This window comes from Coenobita brevimanus, chromosome 29, assembly GCF_032717465.1.
Source record: "Coenobita brevimanus isolate Jiangsu-jjx chromosome 29, ASM3271746v2, whole genome shotgun sequence".
Lineage (NCBI taxonomy): Eukaryota > Metazoa > Arthropoda > Malacostraca > Decapoda > Coenobitidae > Coenobita > Coenobita brevimanus.
The window spans coordinates 40119740-40141505 of record NC_136982.1 but is presented as its reverse complement, the minus strand read 5'-3'; the positions used below and the strand labels follow the sequence as shown (position 1 = coordinate 40141505).

Sequence of the window (21766 nt, the reverse complement as noted above, 5' to 3'; positions counted from 1 at the left end):
ATCTTAGGCTCTAAAATAATAAATAGCTAACATGTTGAGCTGGGACACTAATCTCCTTCAAAGTAGGCCCCTTCTGACTTGACATGTGTAATACATCATTCTTTCCACTGCCTGAAACATTTTTCAAAGTCAGTTTTCAGTACAGTATCTCCTGCAGTTCTTCATTGCATTTGTCATGATCTCTTCACTTGGATGAATGTTGCTCAAGACATTTGGAGTGTGCAAATCTCGATCCAGACTCTGAAGTCTGTCATCACTGGAGATGAGACTTCAGTGTATGGTTACGACCTAGGAACCAAAGCTCAGTCATCCCATTGGAAGCATGCAGAGTCGCCTCGGCCGAAAAAAAGCACGACAGGTTCACATCAAGGTGAAATGCACTCGCATGTTGACAGTTTTTTTTTTGGACCACCATGATGTTGTGCATCATGAATATGCACCAGAGGAGCAGGCTGTCAATAAACATAACCACTTTGATATTATCCGTCTTCTTCGTGACGCAGTTTGACGGAAGAGACCAGACGTTTGGAAAGGGGGAAGTTGGAAACTGCACCATGACTGTGCACCTGCCCATTCTTCTCAACTGATTTAGGAATTTTTGGCCAAAAACAACATCCCACAGGTCTGGCAAGTTCCCTGTTCACCAGACATGGCCCCGTGTGACTTCTGGTTATTCCCCAAGCTCAAAAATCTGCTGAAGGGTGTCCGATTTGAGAGGAGAGACCATGACGAATGTGACGAAGCACCTGCAGGAGATACTGAAAACTGACTTTGAAAAATGTTCCCTTCAATGGAAGGAATGCTGGGCTACATGTGTCAAGTAATGAGGGCCTACTTTGAGGGGAATTAATGTCCTAGCTCAGCAGGTTAGCTACTGGTATGTATTTTTTTAGAGCCTATGGTTGGATACTTTCTGAACAGATCTTGTCTTTGTTGTGAAGCATAACTTTACCTCAAAAACACATTGCAGAGATAACCTCTCCAGTTCAGTAGCTTTTTTTTTTCCTGGCATAGGAAGTGTCATTTGTATCGAAGGGATTAATTAAAGCTGTATCTAACCTTTTTAGTTGGAAAAATCTCCTTAACAAAATATAATTATCTAAAAATAACCAGAATAACATGGAAATGAAAAAGTTACCGCATGACAGTTTTGTGATACCAACTCTGATTTATGGAAGTGAAGCTTGGACCTTGTTGGAGGGACACAAGTCTGGAGTGAGAGCAGTGGGAATGAGTTTCTTGAGCATGTGGAGTCATGGCGAGACAGACTGTCAAATGAGGAAATGAAGGAGCATTGTGGTGTGAATGTGGATGTGATAGGAAGCATCAGGAGAAACACATTGAGGTGGTTTGGCCACGTGGAGAGTATAGAGAGCGAGAAACTGATGAGGAGAGTGTATGTGAGTGAGGTGGAGGGGGGGAGAGGGAGGGGAGGCCAAGGATGAGATGGAGGGATGGAGTGGAGAGGTATATGATAGAGGGGGGGGTGTGAGCTGGGAGCAGGGCAGTGAAATGGCAAGGGACAGGGCAGCATGGAGGCGATTTGTTTGTGGCCACCCTGTACGGGATTAAGGTGTCTGGCAATAGATAGATAGATAGAAATTAGAAAATGCATCATCTAGTTGCAGGGGCGAAGGTAACCTGTTTCATACATAGTAGAGAGGTAAATGAGGGTAGGATCTAAGTCCTCCAGTTAAAAAAATATTTCTCATGCAAGGTAAAATTGTGTGATGGTAGCAGGAATTAAATAGAAAAATACATAATTGAACTGAGTGGACTAAATTATATAACATGACTTCTGTACTCATTGTATTTGTTATGCCAGTATAGTTTTACTTCAGCAAGTTAACTGACAACCCAAAAGCTAACCTGTTTTCTAAGTAGCTGTATATAACAATAATGGTAAATGTTCTACTTTAAAAGATCAGTAAATATGCAGTACATTATGAAATAACCCCTAAATACCAAAGTGCGTCATTGTACGTGTTGACCACTTTAGCCATCTCAACCGAATCACATCAATATAGCGCGCCTTGTAAAAAACTGCTTGCATGTTGCTCCGCCCTGATTGTGACGTATATCCCTTTAAGCCAATGAGAACTAACCCCTCTGGCCTCGGGTTGGGTAATCCAGCCACTCTGGGGGCAGGGGGGTCACCTCCCCTCTTGGCCCACCCATTGCCTGAATGTTTCATCATCTGTCACATAATAACCCTCTCTGAAGACCCTCCCACCTCTCTGTATGCCCCAGTAGGACGTTGTTAGTCGAAGTTTACCCCTCCCCCAACCACGAAGCCCATTCCATCCCCCTCCAGCCCCCCCACCTTCCCCCCTACCTTGTATACCCCTACCTACCCTACCCCCTCCCTCCCTTTCAGTCCCATACAACCCTCCTACCCCCACTAAATCATCGTGTGATAGCGAGCACGCAGCTTGACTTGCTCTACCCCCCACACCTCCCTTCCCCCACTCCCCCCACCCCCAGCACATGTCTATCTATCTATCTATCTATTGCCAGACGCCTCAATCCCGTTTGGGGTGGCCACAAACAAATCGCCTCCAAGTCGCCCTGTCCCCCGCCATTTCACTGCCCTGCTCCAAACTCACACCCCCCTCTCTCATATACCTCTCCACCCCATCCCTCCATCTCATCCTCGGCCTCCCCCTCCCTCTTCCCCCCTCCACCTCACTCACATACACTCTCTTCGTCAGTCTTTCGCCCTCCATCCTCTCCACATGGCCAAACCACCTCAGTGTGTTCCTCCTAACGCTTCCTATCACATCCACATCCACACCACAACGCTCCTTTATATCCTCATTCGTCAGCCTGTCTCTCCACGTGACTCCACAGGCTCCTCTTAAATAACTCATTTCCACTGCTCTCACTCTTGCCTTGTGTCCTTCCAACAATGTCCAAGCTTCACTTCCGTACGTTAGAGTTGGTATCACAATACTGTCATGTAGTAACTTTTTCACTTCCATGCTCACTTCCCTGTTTCTTATCACTGCTTTCAAGGAACCAGCAACCTTTCTTCCCTGCTCTACCCTTTCAAGCACTTCACCCTCCAAACCTCCATCCTTACTCATCACACTACCCAAATACTTAAACGTACTCACATTTTCCAATTCCTCACCATCTAACCTCGCTGTACACGTGCTTTATATGTATCGCCTTGATTTTTTTTTTTTTCCTGCGCCTTTTCGTACCTGACCATAATAAATGCATCTCTGTATACTATTCTATACATGCAAACACATGCAATCACAGGCATCTGAACCCCAGCCCTCCCACCACCACCCAGCCCCATCCCCCCACCACCATCCCTCCACCTTGATACATCTATTACTTCCCATATGTGAATTATCTCCCCACACCTGCAAACACACCTGCTTGCATGGTTGATATGCTAAATCACATAAATTTTGTTTGTTTCAACTAGCCGAATTGGTTGTTACTGTAAATGATCTCTCAAGGTTCAGTGTACTCGTTGTGGGCCTTCTCCCCGATCGAATTTTGTCTCCCCACACGTACGAGTACATACGTGTCAACATGTGGGTTGGTGGAGGGTTTATGCCCGTCCCTGTAAAACAAATAACTCAAATGGCCACCCCTTAGGGGATTATGGCATCTGGCAACAGATAGATAGATAGACGTACATACACATCTGTTTTCATAGTAGTTGGTCAAGAACAAACTAAAGTGCTTTACTTTGATGAGAAAAGATGGTTTTATCCAACCTCCTTACCTACAAACCTTCTCCCCACAGGGTACTTTATCTCCCCAAAAGCAAGTAATCTTCCCGCACCCCAAAACACCTTTTCTCGGGCTTGGTGTGAGATATATTGCAATGACCTATTTCAGTAATAGAAATAGTTAGTTATCAAAACAATGGAGGCTTTCAAAAATTTTGGGGAGTAACTATTTATTTATTTTTTTCCAACTTTGACCCTCGATTGTGCAGTAACCATTAGGCCTAGGGGGGTGCCGATTGCGCTGTCAAGTGTGTAAATTCTTCCCCTTTAGCCAGAACATACTGATTTTCCCCTAAGTGAAAGTTGAAAAAACACCCTCGAATTGCGGCTCCAGTGGCAGACAAGCCAGATCGAATTGCGGTATTTAGGGGTTAAGATAATAATAAGAACTGTACAGTATATGTGAAGCTACAGAACTTGGTGAAATTTTGGAGGGCCTATCAGATGGAGCCAGGATTTCGAGGGGTTGACTGATGAGTGAATGGAAACGTGACCCATTGAATCAGGGAAACCAAGGCTGTCTGGACGTTGCTACTCCTCACCCTGCCCTTGGGTGGGAAAGGAGGTCCAGATGATGATGATGATGATGATGATAAGTATAGTATTTATCTGTAGCCAGTTCTTTGATATTTATTTATTCATCCATATTTCTCCATAGTTTATTATTTGTAATTCTGTCCCTCATATCTGTGTATTTATGGGCATGTCTTTAAACGTGGAGGATGTGGTTACAAATAAATTACTGTAGTGCCATCCTGTCCTCTGCCATCAGGCTGTCCTCTTGCCATCCTACACCAATGTCATATACCTCCTACTCCATCCTCCCACCCCATTCTGGTTTCCCTCTTCCACTTTCTCCTTGCAGCTCTATCACATACACTCTTCTAGTCAATCTCTTTCCATTCACTTCCATCATCCTACCCCATCCTCAGTTTCCCTCTTCTCTGCTTTCCCTTCACATCACTCATACATTCATTCAGTTAGTCTTCTCCATTCACTTCACATAGTCAGGCCATCATAGGATATTATACTTTACAGTGCACCCACATCAACACCACAGCTCACCTGAGCTTCCTGGTTCGTCTGTCTGTTTGTCCCTCTGTGCACTCCACACGTGCTTCTCTCAAATTATCTTATTTCTACTCTGCTTACTCTTGATTTGTGTTCTGCCAGCAAAATCCAAGCTTCACTTTCATATGTTAGTGTCATGAGTGTATGGATCAAAGAACGACTTCTTTACTACCCTTGTCAATGCCCTCAGTGTATCTGCAACTCTTCTTCCTTGCTGAATCCTTTCTCACAGGACATCATATGGTGATACCAGATAATGTTTTGTTGCAGGTTATAAGCCAGCCAAGATCACACACTCATCAGACTACTTCCAGCAGCTTTATGAGTGGGCGGTACTATTGATTAAGAAGGGCCTTGCTTATGTTTGCCATCAGCGCCCAGAGGAGGTGCGTGGTTATGACCCTCCACCCTCACCATGGAGGGAACGACCTATTCATGAATCAATCCAGCTGTTTGAGGTGAGCAGAGGATGGGCTTAATATGGGTTTTATGTTGTGTTCAAGTATGGAGTCATTTTTTTTTTTTTTTTTTAAACAATCTCTCAGTTGTTAAGTTGATGTTGTGAAACTGACCAAAAAATGTGGTTGTGGTGGTTTTTATATAGTTAGATACCATATGCCTTAGAAGCGACATAAAACAGGAGAGTAATGCTATACTCATACCATGATTCAGTACATTATGTATATCATTGGGTATTCATTAATTCATTCTTCAGCCAATCCTACATTGCCCCGTAAGGAGCATAGGAGTACTAGATAAATTAAGTGTTTAACACAGAAATATAGAGGTAATCTGTTTTGCACAACTCTGTGTATCTGAACCATTTTAAGAATCCATCCTTTTTAGCACAAGGCCCATATGGTAGTTGCAGTTCTTTGAAGTGTCACAGTCCTTGATATAGATAAGTTATTGCAACAAACATGTGCAATAAAAAGAAGAGTCTGTTTTTCAGCTTTATGCACTGGTTGTTGTTGAGTTAGCTCATTCTGTATAGACAAGCAGACCCATCAACCGCAGGCCCAGACTTCACACCCTTCACTTACAACCAGATGAAGCACATCATTAATAACCTTAAGCAGTCATCTGCCTGTTGCCCAGACAACATAAGCAGCATACTCCTTAAACATCTTGGACCCCAAGTCATTCAAGCACTCACCAACATATCAAACAACAGCTGCTCATACAACATAATACAGTATCCAGCATCTGGAAGCATGGTACTGTCATCACTATCCCCAAACCCAACAAAGTCCCCATGTTGCCTTCCTCACTTCACTCCATCACACTCCTCTGCATCCCCTCCAAAGTCACTGAACGACTAGTATTACAATTAGTAACTCCTCACATCCCCCTAGCCCCGTCACATTATGGTTTTAGGCCGCTACACGCCACAAACACTCTTTGTACATACCTTACACAAAGAGTTTTGGTGGCATCAGTTCAGCTAGGCCACCACACAGAACACTCTAGTCACACTAGACATTAGCAAAGCTTTGATGCCATCCCCTGCCATAACCACTTGAACAAAGTGTTCAACACAAACATGCACCATAACGTAAAGGATGGCTGGCAAATTACTTAGCAAGCAGATGTGTACTTGTAACATTTGCCAGTCAGTCATTGGACATCAGAAACTTCACAAATAACATCCCCAGGGATCTGTTTTGTCCCCTACACTCTTTAACCTATACATGCATGACATACCCACGCCCCACACACCAATGATACACTTAGCTTCCTGTGCAGACGACGTAACACAGGTACACGTCAAAACGCAAACAGTTGCACACATCCTTGGACCTTACCTCAACACACTACACGAATGGTTCACCACAAGCAGACTCAATATAACCCCAGCCAAATCTACAGTGACCCTTCTCACAAACTGGACATCAGAACACAGTCACATTCCACACCTCACCATAAACAGCACCCCCCTACCAGACACACAAACACACAAAATACTTGGTGAAACATACAGTACATCAGTGTCATGAAACATACAATACATCAGTGTCATTAAACAACACATCACAAATATTAAAAATAAATTAACGTCAAGACTCAGTGCCCTAAGGTCACTTGCCCATACAACATTCGGACACAACAAAGAAACCACCACCACAGCATACAAACAATATATATGTTCAGTGATGAATTATGCAAGCCCTCCTTGGGCTTCTAACCTCACTAAGACTCAGTGTAACACCTTACAGACCATACAGAACAAGGCCCTAAAAATATTCATGGGCTGCACAGCTACTATAGGGACAGACCACCTACACCAAGAAACCAAAGTCCTCTGAGTCAAGGATCATCTAGACATGAGAGGCACACAAATTCTTGCCACAGCCTCCACAAACCCACACCATCCAGTACACTGCATGACAACACATGTACACACACCAAGGATTATCAGAACAACACCCAGCACACAATATCATACACAGTCATCTCTCCCTGCTCACCTGCCTCAAACCAGCTTCCAGAAGCATGTCCATGCTCAAATCACTCATTGCTCCAGTCGCTCAAAGACAACACACAGCTATATATATGGCCTCCTGATATCCACCCTTCTGAATCCTACCTCCCTCATAAGGACAAGGTCCACCTGGCCAGACTGAGATGCAGGCATCATCCAGTCCTCTTGAGTTATCAGGAAAGGCTGGGTGACTCAGTCGTTGATGCCTGTCCAGGATGCAACACATCACCTGATACTATTAAGTTCATTATAGAAAAAACTGTTGCACATAATCACCTGCTCCAACAACACAACATACCATACACTCCTTGAGAGCTCGGTGAGGAAACCCGGTCTCGGCCATGGCCTTCCTTAGGGCCTTGGGGCTGTTCGGACAGACTGCCTAGGGAGCAACTACTACTACTGCTACTACAACTACTACTACTACTACTACTACCACCACAGGCAAACCAGTGTCTTTGCAGAGACATCCCTTGCGTTAAACCAATTTTCCCTTGTGGAAGACTGTGCCTTGCCACTGTGTGATGGAGGGAAGAGTGTGGAGGTTTGGTCCCTGTATGGACGCTGTATTTGCATCTCCCTTTTCAAGTAACGGGCACCATAGTAGGTTCCACACAACCTTGTTATTTGGTTATGTGGTTACCACACCACATTGTAAATGGTTGGGTTACAGGAATCCACTAGGCTTGTCAATCAGTGTAGTGCCACGTGAAGTGAAAAGAATAGTAAAAGTGACAAGACGAATGGGGGAAATAGGAAGAGAGGAGGGCAGACACAGAAAAAGGATTATAAAGGTGAAGGAAAAAGTAGGCAGTATAGTACTACATCAATGAGTGGATGATGGTTATCACCTCCTACCACCATTTATACAGTTTACTGGTGTACTAATGAATATCGCAGCACTCAGTGCTGTTTTGCAGTATAACCATGTACACAAGTACAGTACCGGTATATATCCACTACAGATTTCTGATTTAATAGTGTGTTAAGGCTGTTTTTCTGTAACTGCCGGAATATTTTAAAAGTTCTGTTCAACATGAATATATGTATACAGTCACCACTCACACAACGCAGAAATATTGTACCCTGAAGCTCCCGTTTTATGAGAATTCTTCTCTATAGGGCCATATGTTTACATGTTAAAGGGCTTCAGGCCACCCCCAGGTTCAGCTTTTGGGGCAGTTTTCAATTTTTTTTTTTTCCCAGGACATTTACCTACCTAATAACGACTTCATTACATACAAACACAAGAGGATCCCTCTCCTTGAATGGAAGAGGTTGTGGGCTTGCTAGGGGGAGGTGGAGTGGGGTTCCATGGCCAAAAAAGAGCAAAGATCATACAGAGCACATGTGCAGCTAGAGCGAGGGGAGAGAGTAGGCTTAACTGGGGCAGGAATGCTCAGTGGACTGTGACGACACCCTGCACAGACACATGACAGCCATATGTCATAGGCTGATGCAACCTGTGTAACCATTTATAATAATATGTAGTATGTAAGTATACCATTATAGTGCATTGTTTACATTCTGCTTTTGCATTTATTAATACTTATCACCTTCCTTGCCTTTCCAATATGGCCATGTACTGTAAATATATTTCTTCTTTATCGCATCCAACTTCGTACATTATGATATAGTAACCATTTTATTATTATACTTCCATGTAGTCCCCAGTTGACTGTATTATCTGTCCAGGTACACTCTAGCCATATAATGATTTAATGCCTCCACCACTGTGTCAGAAGACATGCTTTTGTTTTTTTAATGCGGGGGAAAATTGTAACCATTTGTAATAATATGTAGTATGTAAGTGTATTGTAAGTGTGATCTAAGTAGGGCGCCATGATCCCTTACTAAGGTCTGGCCTGATTCAAATTCTGCTGATACTCTGAGTTTAAGAGCGCACCAGCCCTAGCCGGCTGTCTCTCTAGCCAGTTGGTAACAGCCTGGGGACGAGTAAGGGTGGAGATTATACGGCTGTGTGGAGGTTATATGACTGTGCTTAATACATTATCAGAAAACCACTTCAGGACTTTGAATTCACCTACAACTGACGTCTAGGGAGTTTAACACCCGCGCTATAACATAGGCTGATGCATCCATGCTATGACTATCACTGGCAGCATTATGTCTGTTCCCACCATGTTTTGGCCCTAGTTTGCCACGTTATGACTGTTTGAACCATATTTTGGGTCCCCTAGACACATAATATCTATCATTGCTGTGTAGTACAGTGTTACAAAAAATGGGCAGCTTCCTCCACCCACATTACGTCTAACGTTTTTGCGTTGTGACAAAATTTTGGCATTGGATTTTGCCTTCCTTGTTATGTGAGTTTCGTGCTATTGGATCGCGCATTGTGCGAGCGTGACCACATATACCGGTATATATATATATATATATATACAGTGTATGTATATAGTCAAGTCACCTAAGGCACGGCTAATTGGTTCTGGGCCGTACCCATGCCATAGAAAACTATGCCTTACAAATAAGTGAACCTATGGGAAAAATGGAATTTGGTTCTGGATGTTCACCCAAAGTTCCCCTTTTCACTCCACTTTTCCTCAATTTTCCCCACTTTACACACGCACAGACTTGAGGAGCTACCGGACTAAATTCCTATATGTCGGAAAAAGTCTGATAAAGTCAGAAGCAGTCTGGACTCCCAGGCCTCTTCAGCTGTGTTCACCACTAAAAGGCAAACAAAAGACATGTTTATCAGTGTACTGTACAGTATTAGTATATATATTACCGGGTATACCATTTGATCAATGTAGTGAAGTTATAACTCAATACAGTACAGCAGTGGTAGTCAAAACAGTTTAAAAACCGTTCATGGGATCCAGACTAATGTCTGATATATCGGAAAAATTCCAGTTTAGCAGAGGGAAGTCCGGATATCACTTTTATTGGAATTTCTCATTTTTTGGAATGGTTTGGGCCCCAATTAGTGTGTTATAATGAGGTCTTACTGTGTATATACATATATCTATCTGTCTATCTGTCTATTGCCAGATGCCTCAATCCCACATGGGGTGGCCACAAACAAATCGCCTCCATGTCGCCCTGTCCCCTGCCATGTCACTGCCCTGCTCCCAACTCGCATACCCCTCTCTCATATACCTCTCCACTCCATCCCTCCATCTCATCCTCGGCCTTCCCCTCCCTCTCCCCCCCCTCCACCTCGCTCACATACACTCCTTGTCAGTCTCTCACTCTCCATCCTCTCCACATGTTCATAATAAATAAATAAGAATTTTGTATTTTTGTTGTATTCTGGATTGATTTTTTATTGCACCCATCTGATAAGCAAAGGAGGAAATGCTATTCTCATGAGTGAGGTTTTAGTACACCCCACCATATTCTATGGCAGATGTCAGGAAAAGGGATTGAGATTTATCATTATCTTGTTTTCTCTTATTGTGGTTGGATGAACTGCATGATGTGGAGCACATGAAAATTTAGTATCCCCTTTTAAATATGGTAGTTGATGGATTTTTCCATCTGGCTGATGTAGGTAAGGTGCATGTATAAAGAAAAATGCTGCCCCCCCCCCCAAAAAAAAAAAAAAAAAAAAAAAAAACGATTAGGCCTGTGAGTTGCAACTAGGATTCTGGGGACTTGGAAGATATGTGAATGATTATCTGGACCATTTTCAGTTGGTAGCTATGCTGTTTATAGTTCTTCCATTTTTGTACTTTCTCCTTCATTAGTTTTGGACCCTGCCTCACCCCAACTATAGGTGGGAATATAGATCAGGATGATGATCATGATGATTATCTTCCTGTCCAGTTTGTAATGGTGTATGATGCTTTTCAATTGTAGGACATGAAAAATGGGAAGTTTGATGAGGGTGAGGCAACCTTACGGCTGAAGACAACTCTAGAGGAAGGGAAAGCAGACCCTGTGGCTTACAGGATCAGATACGTAGCCCATCACTGCACAGGGGCGGAATGGTGCATATACCCAACCTATGACTACACTCATTGCCTCTGTGACTCCATTGAGCACATAACACATTCCCTCTGCACAAAGGAGTTTCAGGCAAGGTAGGAGATTTATCAGTTGTAGTAATTTCTGTATGCTTTAATACATAATTACCCATCCAGGTGGACTTTTTGGTTAAAATATGTTTTTATTTTAGTTGTAGCCATCTCTAGTTCTGTTATTCCATATCAACCTTCAACATTTATGCTCACCTTTTTAGACTGTTTACCGTGTTAGCTAGTGTGGGTTCTGTTCTGTTACCATATGGCAGCACTCCATGGTTTGCGAGCAGTAACCATGCGAGGCTCTACCATGAGGGTGATATGTAACTACAAGCATAACAACTAGCCACACAGTCATCACTTTGAAACTTAGCTATAAGGAAGCAGAAAAATTAGCTATAAGTAAACATTCAGACTCCAAGCTGAGATTTGCATAGTTACAAATCATGTTATAGTATTTGTCTGAGATATCTCTTTTCTCAATAATTAGCCTCCAGTTCATTGAAAGTATCAGTTGTACCATGGCCAACCACAGTATGGAGATTTGTTTAGAAGAAATATGGTATCATTTGGGTGATTGAGTGAATAAATAATTGATTGCTTTACCAGGCGGTCATCATACTACTGGCTGTGCAACGCCCTGGACATATATTGCCCAGTGCAGTGGGAGTATGGTCGCCTCAACATGCACTACACTGTTGTTTCAAAGCGCAAGATTGCAAAGTTGATAGCCGAGGGACATGTCAGAGGTGTGTATACCGTGACATATTCCTGTAGGAGTACCATAACTAACACAGACATTCCCTGGGTTAAACAGATCTGTGTTTTTGGAAGTTCAGCCTTATGGAATGATTTTCATGTGTATTCAGTATGTTTATTTTATACTACAAAGTGTTAAGTATGTTTATTTTTGTTTTTACAGTCTATGGTATGTGTGTTTACAGATTATGCATATTTATCAAAGTAAATCAGATGTACAGAAACTTTAACTCATGCAGAGACTACTGGAATGTAATGTATGTGTAACCCAAGAGTATTTGTCCATAGGTTTTTATTCAGTTAACTGTCTTGAGAACTACATATTTATATTTCTTAGCAGGATGTGTAGAGAGTGGCATATTGATATACTGTACACTGCACCTGGAAATTGAGTAGAAGGAAGTTCCATTTCTAATGTCCCCTTTCTCTTTCATTGTTGAAACTTGAGAACAGCTGTCACAATGGGTGCTGAGTGGTGAAGTTTACATTACTTACATGTGTGAGTTTATCTCCAAGTCTGGGACTGCATACTGCTGTTGTCTTTTATAATTAATGAATTTGCTTTTATTTCCCATTTTCATCATCATCATCATCATCATCTGGACCTCTTTTCCTACCTTAGGGCAGGGTTAGGAGTATGAATGTCCAGACAGCCCAAATTTGCCCAGTCCAATGGGCCACACTTCCAATTACTCACCATTCAAGCCCCTAGAATCCTGGCTTTATCTCATACGCCAGAAACATTCACCACATTCTGTAGCTTCACGTACACGTATCCGACAGAGTCAGTCTTGATGCTGCCACGTTAAAAAGGGGCACCAAATCTCTGATTATGCGCTTCTTCTTACAATATTCATCCGGCCAGCTTGATCTCTTGTCAGTCTCCTAGCCTCACCGACTTCTAAACCTCTCTTCCTCACACTGTAATCCACCATATCCCTCCACCCTCTCCTTGGCCTACCTCACCTCCTCCCTGCTTCAAATTCACTCAGATATACCTTTTTCACCACTCTGTTGTTATCCATTTTCTCCACATGACCATACCATCTGAGTACACTGTCTTGGATTCTGGTGTCCACAGACTTCCTCACTCCACATCTTTCGTGAATCACACTGTTTTGTATTCTGTTCACACTCTGTTCTCCGCATAAATTCCTCAGCAGTCCCATCTCCACTGCTGTCACTCGTGACTTTTCGTTTTCATGCCACACCATAGTCTCACATCCATATGATAAAGTTGGCACTAACACTTCTTCATGCAAGCCTTGTGCAGCTGCAACACTCAAGCCTCTGTTTCTTATCAAGACCTTCATTGCTCCAGCTACTTTCCTTCCTTGTGTCACTCTACTTTCCAATTCTTTTGCACATTTTCCTCTTTTTTTCTATCACTGTACCGAGGTATTTGAACTCTCACCAATTCCAGTCCCTCGCCATTCACTGTAACATCTCACTGGGAGTCACCTTCTCTCTCAGTAACCATCACTTTACTCTTTTCTACATTTACTCTCAAGGCACAGCGCTCACAGACATCAGCAGAACTCTGCACTAGTCTACCAAGTTCTTGTCCAGTATTTGCAAGTAGTACTGCATAGCATATAACATATTTGAAATTCCATCCATCACCATTCATTACCAATGCCATCCCTCTCTCCAATACTCATGTTTTTGCTTCTCTCATTACCCTATCCATATATATATTGAACAGCCATGCGGATATCAGACAACCTTGTTGCTCGCCCACATTGATCATGAACCATTCACTTAAATGCCCATTTACCCTTACACATGCTTCACTACCATCATAAAAACTCTTGACGGCACGTAGCAGCTTACCATCTACACTGTGCGCACGCAAACCTTCCACAATGCTTCTCTGTTTACTTTGTCATATGCATTTTCCAGATCCATAAATGCCATAAACATCCTATAGTCACTCTCACAAGCCTTCTTCACTGTCTGTCTCACTGCAGATATTTGATCCACACATCCTCTGCCACTCCTAAAGCCACGCTGTTCTTCACTCTTGCTTTCTCTATAATTCTTCCATATACCTTCCATACAACACTCAATAGACTTACGCCACGATAATTGCTGTGCTCACATCGCTCACCTTTATTTTTGTAGAAGGGTACAGTCGCTGCCATTTTCCTCTCTAGTGGCACAGTTTCACTCGTCCATGCCTTACATATCTCCAACAAGCACTTCATTCCACCCTTTCCGCCACGGATAATCATCTCTGCATACTCCTCATCAACCCCAAGTTGCTTTCCCATTTTTCAGCCGCATCACAGTGTTCTCCACCTCTGCAAGCGTCACATTTCCTGGAACTGCATTCCTTCTCTGTACACCCCCAAAAGTAGTCATGTTAACAGTTGCTTTGCTCTCTCCATTCCCATTCTTCAGACCTTCAAAATATTCTTTCCATCTGGTCCTTCTTTCATCCCCATTTATTTAATCTGCCACTTACATCCTTCACACTTACACATTTCATTCCATTGTCACTTCTACATTTCTGCACCTCTTTCCAGAATAACTTCCTATTTTCAGAGTAATCTGCATTTATTTTTCCATTTCATTCCAATTCACTGATTCTAACACCTCCCATACTAAATCCCAGTACAGGTATGCCCCAGTTTAACGATGCAGTTGGTTAGGTAAAAACCCATCGTTAGGGGGGGTATCTTATATCGGGGTAGATTTAACATGTAAAGTAATGGGATGCGTTTTTCAGCCTTAGGTTTCCCCCCAGCAAAACCCACCCAAATGAGCCCAAAAACAAGTTTAAAGCCAATCTAAATGGCCCAACAGCTGTAAAAGTATCTAACGTAAGCCTAACACCTGTAAATAACTTACTAAAACCAACAAATAAAATCTGAAAATCGTCAAATATAAGTCAGGAAAAAAATCAAGCTTAGTAAACTGTACCCCAAACTTACAGTGTTCACGCCACCTATGGCTAAAACACATAAGTCTAAAAACAGTTTATAAATCAACCTAGACATGCAGTTTTAGTCTAAAATATCAAAATCGGTAAAAAAAAAAAAAAAAATTTTTAAACTGGGATTTGGCCATCGTTAGGCAGGGTATGGTGGTATTTCTACCCCCTTTGTCAAGCCGGGGTATCGCATCTAGGGGTATTGTATGTCGAGGCATACCTGTATTCATCTGCCACTTCTTTGATCTTCAGCTTCTCGACTCTCAGTCTCTCTCCCTGACTGCTCCTCTCTCTCTCGGTCCATCTCACTTCTCTCAGCTTGATCCTGTTTACCACAATCATATGATAAAACAAACCTCCACGTCGTCCTCTAACTGCTCTCGTATCAGCATCATTTCCCAGCTTCAATTTCTTTACAAGCACATGATCAATCGGGCTCAGGCTCCTTACAACATGCTTTCCATTTGCTCTATACCATGTATATTTATGTGCATCTTTGTGTTGGAAATAAGATTTACAGATGCACAACCTCCTTTCCTGTCACATGTCCTTCTGTTGCTTCCCATTATCATTCTCTCCTGGTACTCTATTATTACCCATTATATCATTCAGAGGACCAGGGCCTCTTCTTCCTTTCATGTTGCCCATTACAAACACTTTATAACTCCTGTGCATTTCTCCTACTACTACATGCAGCTCATCCCAAAACCTGTCTTTCTCTGTCTCCTGTCATCACATTGTGCATATTGTACAATCACTGCCACCTCCACCTTCTCAAACATGAACTTGACATACATACAGCTCAAACTGACACATTTGTAGTCTCTCATTCCACTCTGCTACATTTCATTCATCAACAAAGCAACTCCTTCCTTGCATCTTCCTCATCCATTCATGCCCAGCCTTACACATTATACACCCTACCACTCCTCCACTCCACACCCTTTCATCTTTGTTTCACACAATGCCATCATGGCATATCTCGCATTCTTGAACACATTCACTACTTCCACCCTCTTGCTGTCCTCATTCACACCTCTCATGTTCCACGTGGCCATGCAAATCTGCCCATTTGATTGACGCCCTGGACAGGTATTGGGCCCTTCGAGGGTCTCCAAAATGTCTGCCATGATTTAAGTGATTTTAGATAGAGGTATCAGGGGGACGCTTAACCAGGCCAAAAACCCTGGTTATGTGGTTACCACCCAACGTAGTAAATGGTTTCCTGGGAACAGGAAACCATTTAGCATGTCACTAAGTGTAGCAACCATAAGGCAACACTACATTGAGTGAGTGGATGATGGGCGCTGCCCCCACCTACCACCAAGTGTATCCATCCATCCATCATCCAATTCTACGTTGCCCCATGAGAAGCGTAGAATCCCGGGGCTAGGCAATTTGGTCCTGACATTTAAGATGAGAGTGACCAGCCTCACACATCCCTGAGTGGCATTACATGAGCAGTAACCCCAACCACTCCTTGGATATAAACCTTCACTGGCTCAATCCGATTGGAGTGCTGTAATTACCCACTAAACCACCAGGTGCCATAATTTGGTTATATGGTTACCACCCAGCATAGGAAATGGTTTCCTGGTGTACAGGAAACCATTAGGCTTGTCACTCAGTGTAGAGTCACCCATAGGCAGAAGGAAGAGGAAAGAAAGAAAGACAAAAGAGGGAGTGTAAAGTCACCCGTAGGCAGAAGGACGAGGAAGGAATGAAGTAAAGAAAGACAGATGAGGAAGGAAGGAATGGAGAGAGGAGAGGAAAGGGCAGACACCTGAGAGCAGCACTACATCAAGTGAGTGGATGGTGAGTGCCCCCACCTATCACAAACCGAGTGTATTATAATAATAATAACAATAATAATAATAATGATAATAAAATGAGTGGTAGGTGGGGGCGCTGACTATCCTCTCACTCGATATAGTGCTGCTCTCGGGTGACTGCCCATTCCTCTCTTCCTTCTATCTTTCCTTCCTTCCTCTTCTGTCTTTCTTTCCTTCCTTCCTTCCTTTCTGTCTTTGTTTCCTTCTTTCTTTCCTCATCCTTCTGTCTACGGGTGACTCTACACCGAGTGACAAGCCAAATTGTTTCCTGTACACCAGGAAACCATTTTCTGCTCTCGGTGGTATCCATATAACCAAACTATGGTGCCTGGTGCTTTAGTAGGTAATCTAGGTCCTCCAGCCAGATTGAGCTTTATATCCAAGGGGTGGTTGGAGTTTATTGCTCAGGTAATGCCACTCAGGGATGAATGAGGCTGGTCACTCTCATCTGAAATGTCAGGAGCAACTTGCCTAGCTTAGAGTTCCTATGCTTCTCATGGGGTAACACAGGATTAGACACATTTGCAGTGAGTATAATAACACACTTCATCATCATCATCATCATCATCATCATCATCATCTAATCCTGCACTGCCCCATGGGGAGCATAGGAGATAATAGTAATAATAATGCTAATCCATCCATCCATCATCCAATCCTATGTTTTCCTATGAGGAGCGTATGAGCCCGGGGCTAGGCAAGTTGGTCCTGACATTTAAGATGAGTGACCAGCCTCACTCATCCCTGAGTGGCATTACATGGGCAATAAACCCCAATGACCCCATGGATATAAACCTGCACGGGCTTAATCTGGCTGGAATGCCTTAATTACCCACTAAACCATCAGGCACCATAATCTGATTATATGGTTACCACCCAGCATAGTAAATGGTTTCCCGGTGTACAGGAAACCATTTGGCTTGTCACTCACTGTATAGTCACCAGTAGACAGTAGGGAGAGGAAAGACTGAAAGAAAGACAGAAGAGGAAGGAAGAGAGGAATGAGCAGTAACCCGAGAGCAGCACTACATCGAGTGAGTGGATGGTGAACACCCCCACCTACTGATAATTATTATTATTATTATTATTATTGTTTTGTGGTAGGTGGGGTGCACACCATCCACTCACTCGATGTAGTGCTGCTCTTGAGTGTTTGCCCTTTCCTCTCCCTCCTTTCCTTCCTTTCTCTTCTGTCTGATCAGCTAGTCAGGTCAGGTGCAGGTAAGGGGATGGGTCTATTATGATGTGGCAGAGGTAAACCAGCTCTGCTGTCGGGCCCTGCTGTGGATGTCACTGATTGCACTGCGCAGTTGACCCTTGTGCGGTATGGTGCGGTGAGGAACTGTCCCTTCTCCCCTTTGGGGCTAAGATGCGAATGAATGTGTTTGAATGGATGAGTAAATGGGGAGTGTGTCGTCCTGTCTCAGCTACCTCCCTTTCCTTGGGGGAAGCAGCCTAGGTATATAGATAGATAGATAGATTCTTTCCTCGTCCTTCTGCCCACGGGTGACTTTACACTCCCTGTTTTGTCTTTCTTTCCTTCATTCTTTCCTGTTCCTTCTGCCTGTGGGTGACTCTACACTGAGCGATAAGCCAAATGGTTTCCTGTACACTAGGAAACCATTTACTGTACTACGCTGGGTGGTAACCATATAACCAATTCATGGCATCTGGTGGTTTAGTGGGTAATTGCAGTGCTCCAATCAGATTGAGCCGGTGAATGTTTTTATCCAAGGGTTGGTTGGGGTTTATTGATCACGTAATGCCACCCAGGGATGAGTGAGGCTGGTCACTCATCTTAAATATCAGGACCAACTTTCCTAGCCCTGGGCTCCTATGCAGGATTGAATGATGGATGGATGATGATGATGATGATGATGATGATGATGATGATTATTATGAGTTTAATGGTGGGAGGCAGCATTGTAAGCCAAGAAGAAGGTGGATAGGTATGGTAAATATTTGTGAGAAACTGGAGTACAGGGGTTGATGAGGTCAGGGAACTGACGAGGGAGCAGTCTAGTTGGATGAATTTTATGTGGAGGAGTGCATGACAAGGACTTGGCACCTGTTTTGTAACTTGATAGTCATCAAATTGGTTTGTATGTGATAGGTCTTGAGTTGTGAATGGATCTTGAATTTGGCTGTCAGTTATCTTGTTTTTGTTTTTCTTGGAGGGATCAGTCTTGTGGGCTCCTGGCTTTTGGCTCCTTTTTCTTTTCATTATAAAAAGAAAATAAAAAGAGTGAAGTGCATGTGTGTCGATAGTTATGCCTGTGAGGTGAAATCAGGATTCCATGGGTTTGAATGTTGAGTGAATGAGTGAGCGGCTCATTTTTATTTTTCATTCTCTTGATTTTTTTTTTTTCTCTCTCTCTTTGGACCCTACCTTACCCTACTCAAGGATGGGAGAAAAAAGATTCAGGATTATGATTATTAAAATTTTCACTGTGTACCCATCAAACTAAATGCCTGCTGAATAATGAATAATGAAACTGTACCCTTGCTCTGCAAGCTTGCAGTCCATTCAATATATTGCATTTAAACCATCAGATTGGGATGATCCTCGGCTGTTCACCCTGTCAGCATTGCGTCGGCGAGGGTTCCCTCCTGAGGCCATCAATAACTTTGTTGCCACCTTAGGCCTCACAGGAGCACAGATAGTTATTCACCCTGATGCCCTCGAGGCCTGTGTTCGCAATGTCCTCAACACCACAGCTCACAGGTATGATAAAGACTCAAGAATCTTTTATTTCTCTAGAAGTGGATTTTCCCTGTACACATTCTAGACTTCAAGTGAAGACTGATGCTACTTATTTCTTTTCACCATCAGAGCTATGGCAGTTCTTGAGCCACTGAGAGTCATCATTACCAACTACCCTAAAGATAAACCCACGTTAGTGACAGTACCCAACATCCCCGGTAATGATGCTGCTGGGACACACACCGTCATACTCGATAAGGAGCTGTGGATTGAGCAGTCTGATTTTCGAGAGGTATGGTTCGTTTGTTCGTTTTTGAAAGCTCCAACATGCTTGCATGTGTTGGCCTTGGTCACCTAATGGTGGCTGTCCATGCTGCTCGATCTCTGGCAGCTTCCCTATTCAGTCCCTTATCCCTGAGATCACACTTAATGACCTTGTCTCATGTTTTTTTTTCAGTCTGCCTCTTGCAACCCTACCCCTAACATTAACACTTCTCACTTTCTACACCCACTGGGGGACTTCTGGAAATCATCTGCCACCAGATGTCTCAATGTTAACAGCTTCTTTGTCCCGAGCACATTTTCAGTTACTGTGATTTTTCTCTGTTGATGTGAGAACCTGTTTGGCAAAATACCATCATGCACTGTTGAAGTACTGAAAAAGCTTTGTAACAAAATTTTAACAGAGGAGAATACAGTACATTGCTCTTGTTGTTTTATTTCCCCGAAAACGAAGCCCAAAGTTTGAAAACCTGGCACTAATATATTTATTTACGTCATTTTTAACCCTTACACCGCGGTCGTGTTTTTGCGCTCCTTGCATGTCCCGCGAGGATATTTGCTTTCCAACTGACTTTTTAAAAATATTTGCCAAAAATCAGGTATTAATCGTAGAATATTATAATTATATGTGTATATGGCACATACCTTCGGCTTTCTCCTGGGATGTTTGTTGAGCCTTCGTCGAGTACTGTAGGCCTTGTGAAGACTTCTGAAGTTGGGTAACGAATTCTCCACTTTACACTTCCTGACACCCCGTAATATGATTACCACAGCCTGATATTATCACTAGAAACACTATTCTGTGATTTTCAAGTAGTTTGGAATCCATACACCAAAAAAAAAAAAAAAAAAACCTGTGAAAGCAATGAAAATTACGAGCATGTACGAGCTTCCCACTTGCGCTCGTTCCCCGCTGGTATTCAGTCATTTATTATTCATAAACACACTCACACTTTATATTCCTATTACTTTATTACTCTTATATATACTGTACAATATTAATCCATACGTTTCCTTCAGGAATAGTAGTTTATTTTCACTCCAGGTAATTAACTTTCTCGTTCAGTAAACTAGCATAGAGAGCAAAGCTTTGACTGTCATTACTCCAAGTATTTGTACTCATATTCTTATATTAGTAATTGTTTACATTTCTATTTTATTTACACTATGTTATACACTGTCACTTCAAGTAAATATGGGCTCCTTTCCCTTGGAGCCAGGATGAACTTGGGACACTGAAGCACTCGTAGTTTATCACCATTTCCTCCAGTGGCTCATCACACAATTCACCAGAAAGATTGTAGTCACTGTCCATCATTATCATGGATAAATTAGCCAGTTCACGCAAAACAGCAGAGTCATTTAGTCCTTTACCCCTTCCCACATGGGGTTTAGTAGGGGTAGAGGTCTCAGGGCCCTCTAGAAGCAACGGAAATGGAGGGGCGCGAGTGCTATGTGCTTTCATCTCAAGAAACAACACTGAACTAAATGACGAGGAGGATATGGGGCCGCCAAGGGTTGACAACGTCAGCGAGGTGACAGCTGCTAAGTTATATGCTGTGAAATGATTGGCAGGAAATTAGGTAGTTCCAGGTGAATGTAAATATCACTTAGGCTTCTCTCTTCCTTTCTTATATATATTTTTATTACGAGAATTATATGGCATATTTCAAGGGGAAATTACCAGGGAAAATTAGCGAACAAGTGCACGTGGAGAGTTGCCAGGTGATAATTAGCCAACTCCAGGTGTATGGCACTATCACTTAGCTTATTTTTTTTTTGGTATATATTATTTTGTATAAGAATAGGGCATAGGGCTTATTTCAATGGATGAAATCAGTGGAAAATTCCGGGGGAAATTTGCTTAGTGCAGCGCGGCCGGGCAGTCGAGAGGAGAGGGTAATGGAGGGGAGGTAGGGAGGGGAGTCAAGAACAGGGATAAATAGCTAAATTGTCA

General features: G+C 42.9%; 1 protein-coding gene across 3 annotated transcripts in view; it reads left to right on the top strand.

The window, feature by feature from the left end:
• Positions 1-21766, top strand: part of GlnRS (Glutaminyl-tRNA synthetase) — a 44473-nt gene that overhangs the window by 17904 nt on the left and 4803 nt on the right. For all 3 annotated transcript variants that reach the window (XM_080268811.1, XM_080268812.1, XM_080268813.1), the window contains 5 exons: positions 5094-5281; positions 11134-11357; positions 11907-12046; positions 19377-19548; positions 19657-19819. In XM_080268811.1, the coding sequence (XP_080124937.1) occupies positions 5094-5281; positions 11134-11357; positions 11907-12046; positions 19377-19548; positions 19657-19819 (887 nt within the window). The remainder of the gene's footprint in view (positions 1-5093; positions 5282-11133; positions 11358-11906; positions 12047-19376; positions 19549-19656; positions 19820-21766) is intronic.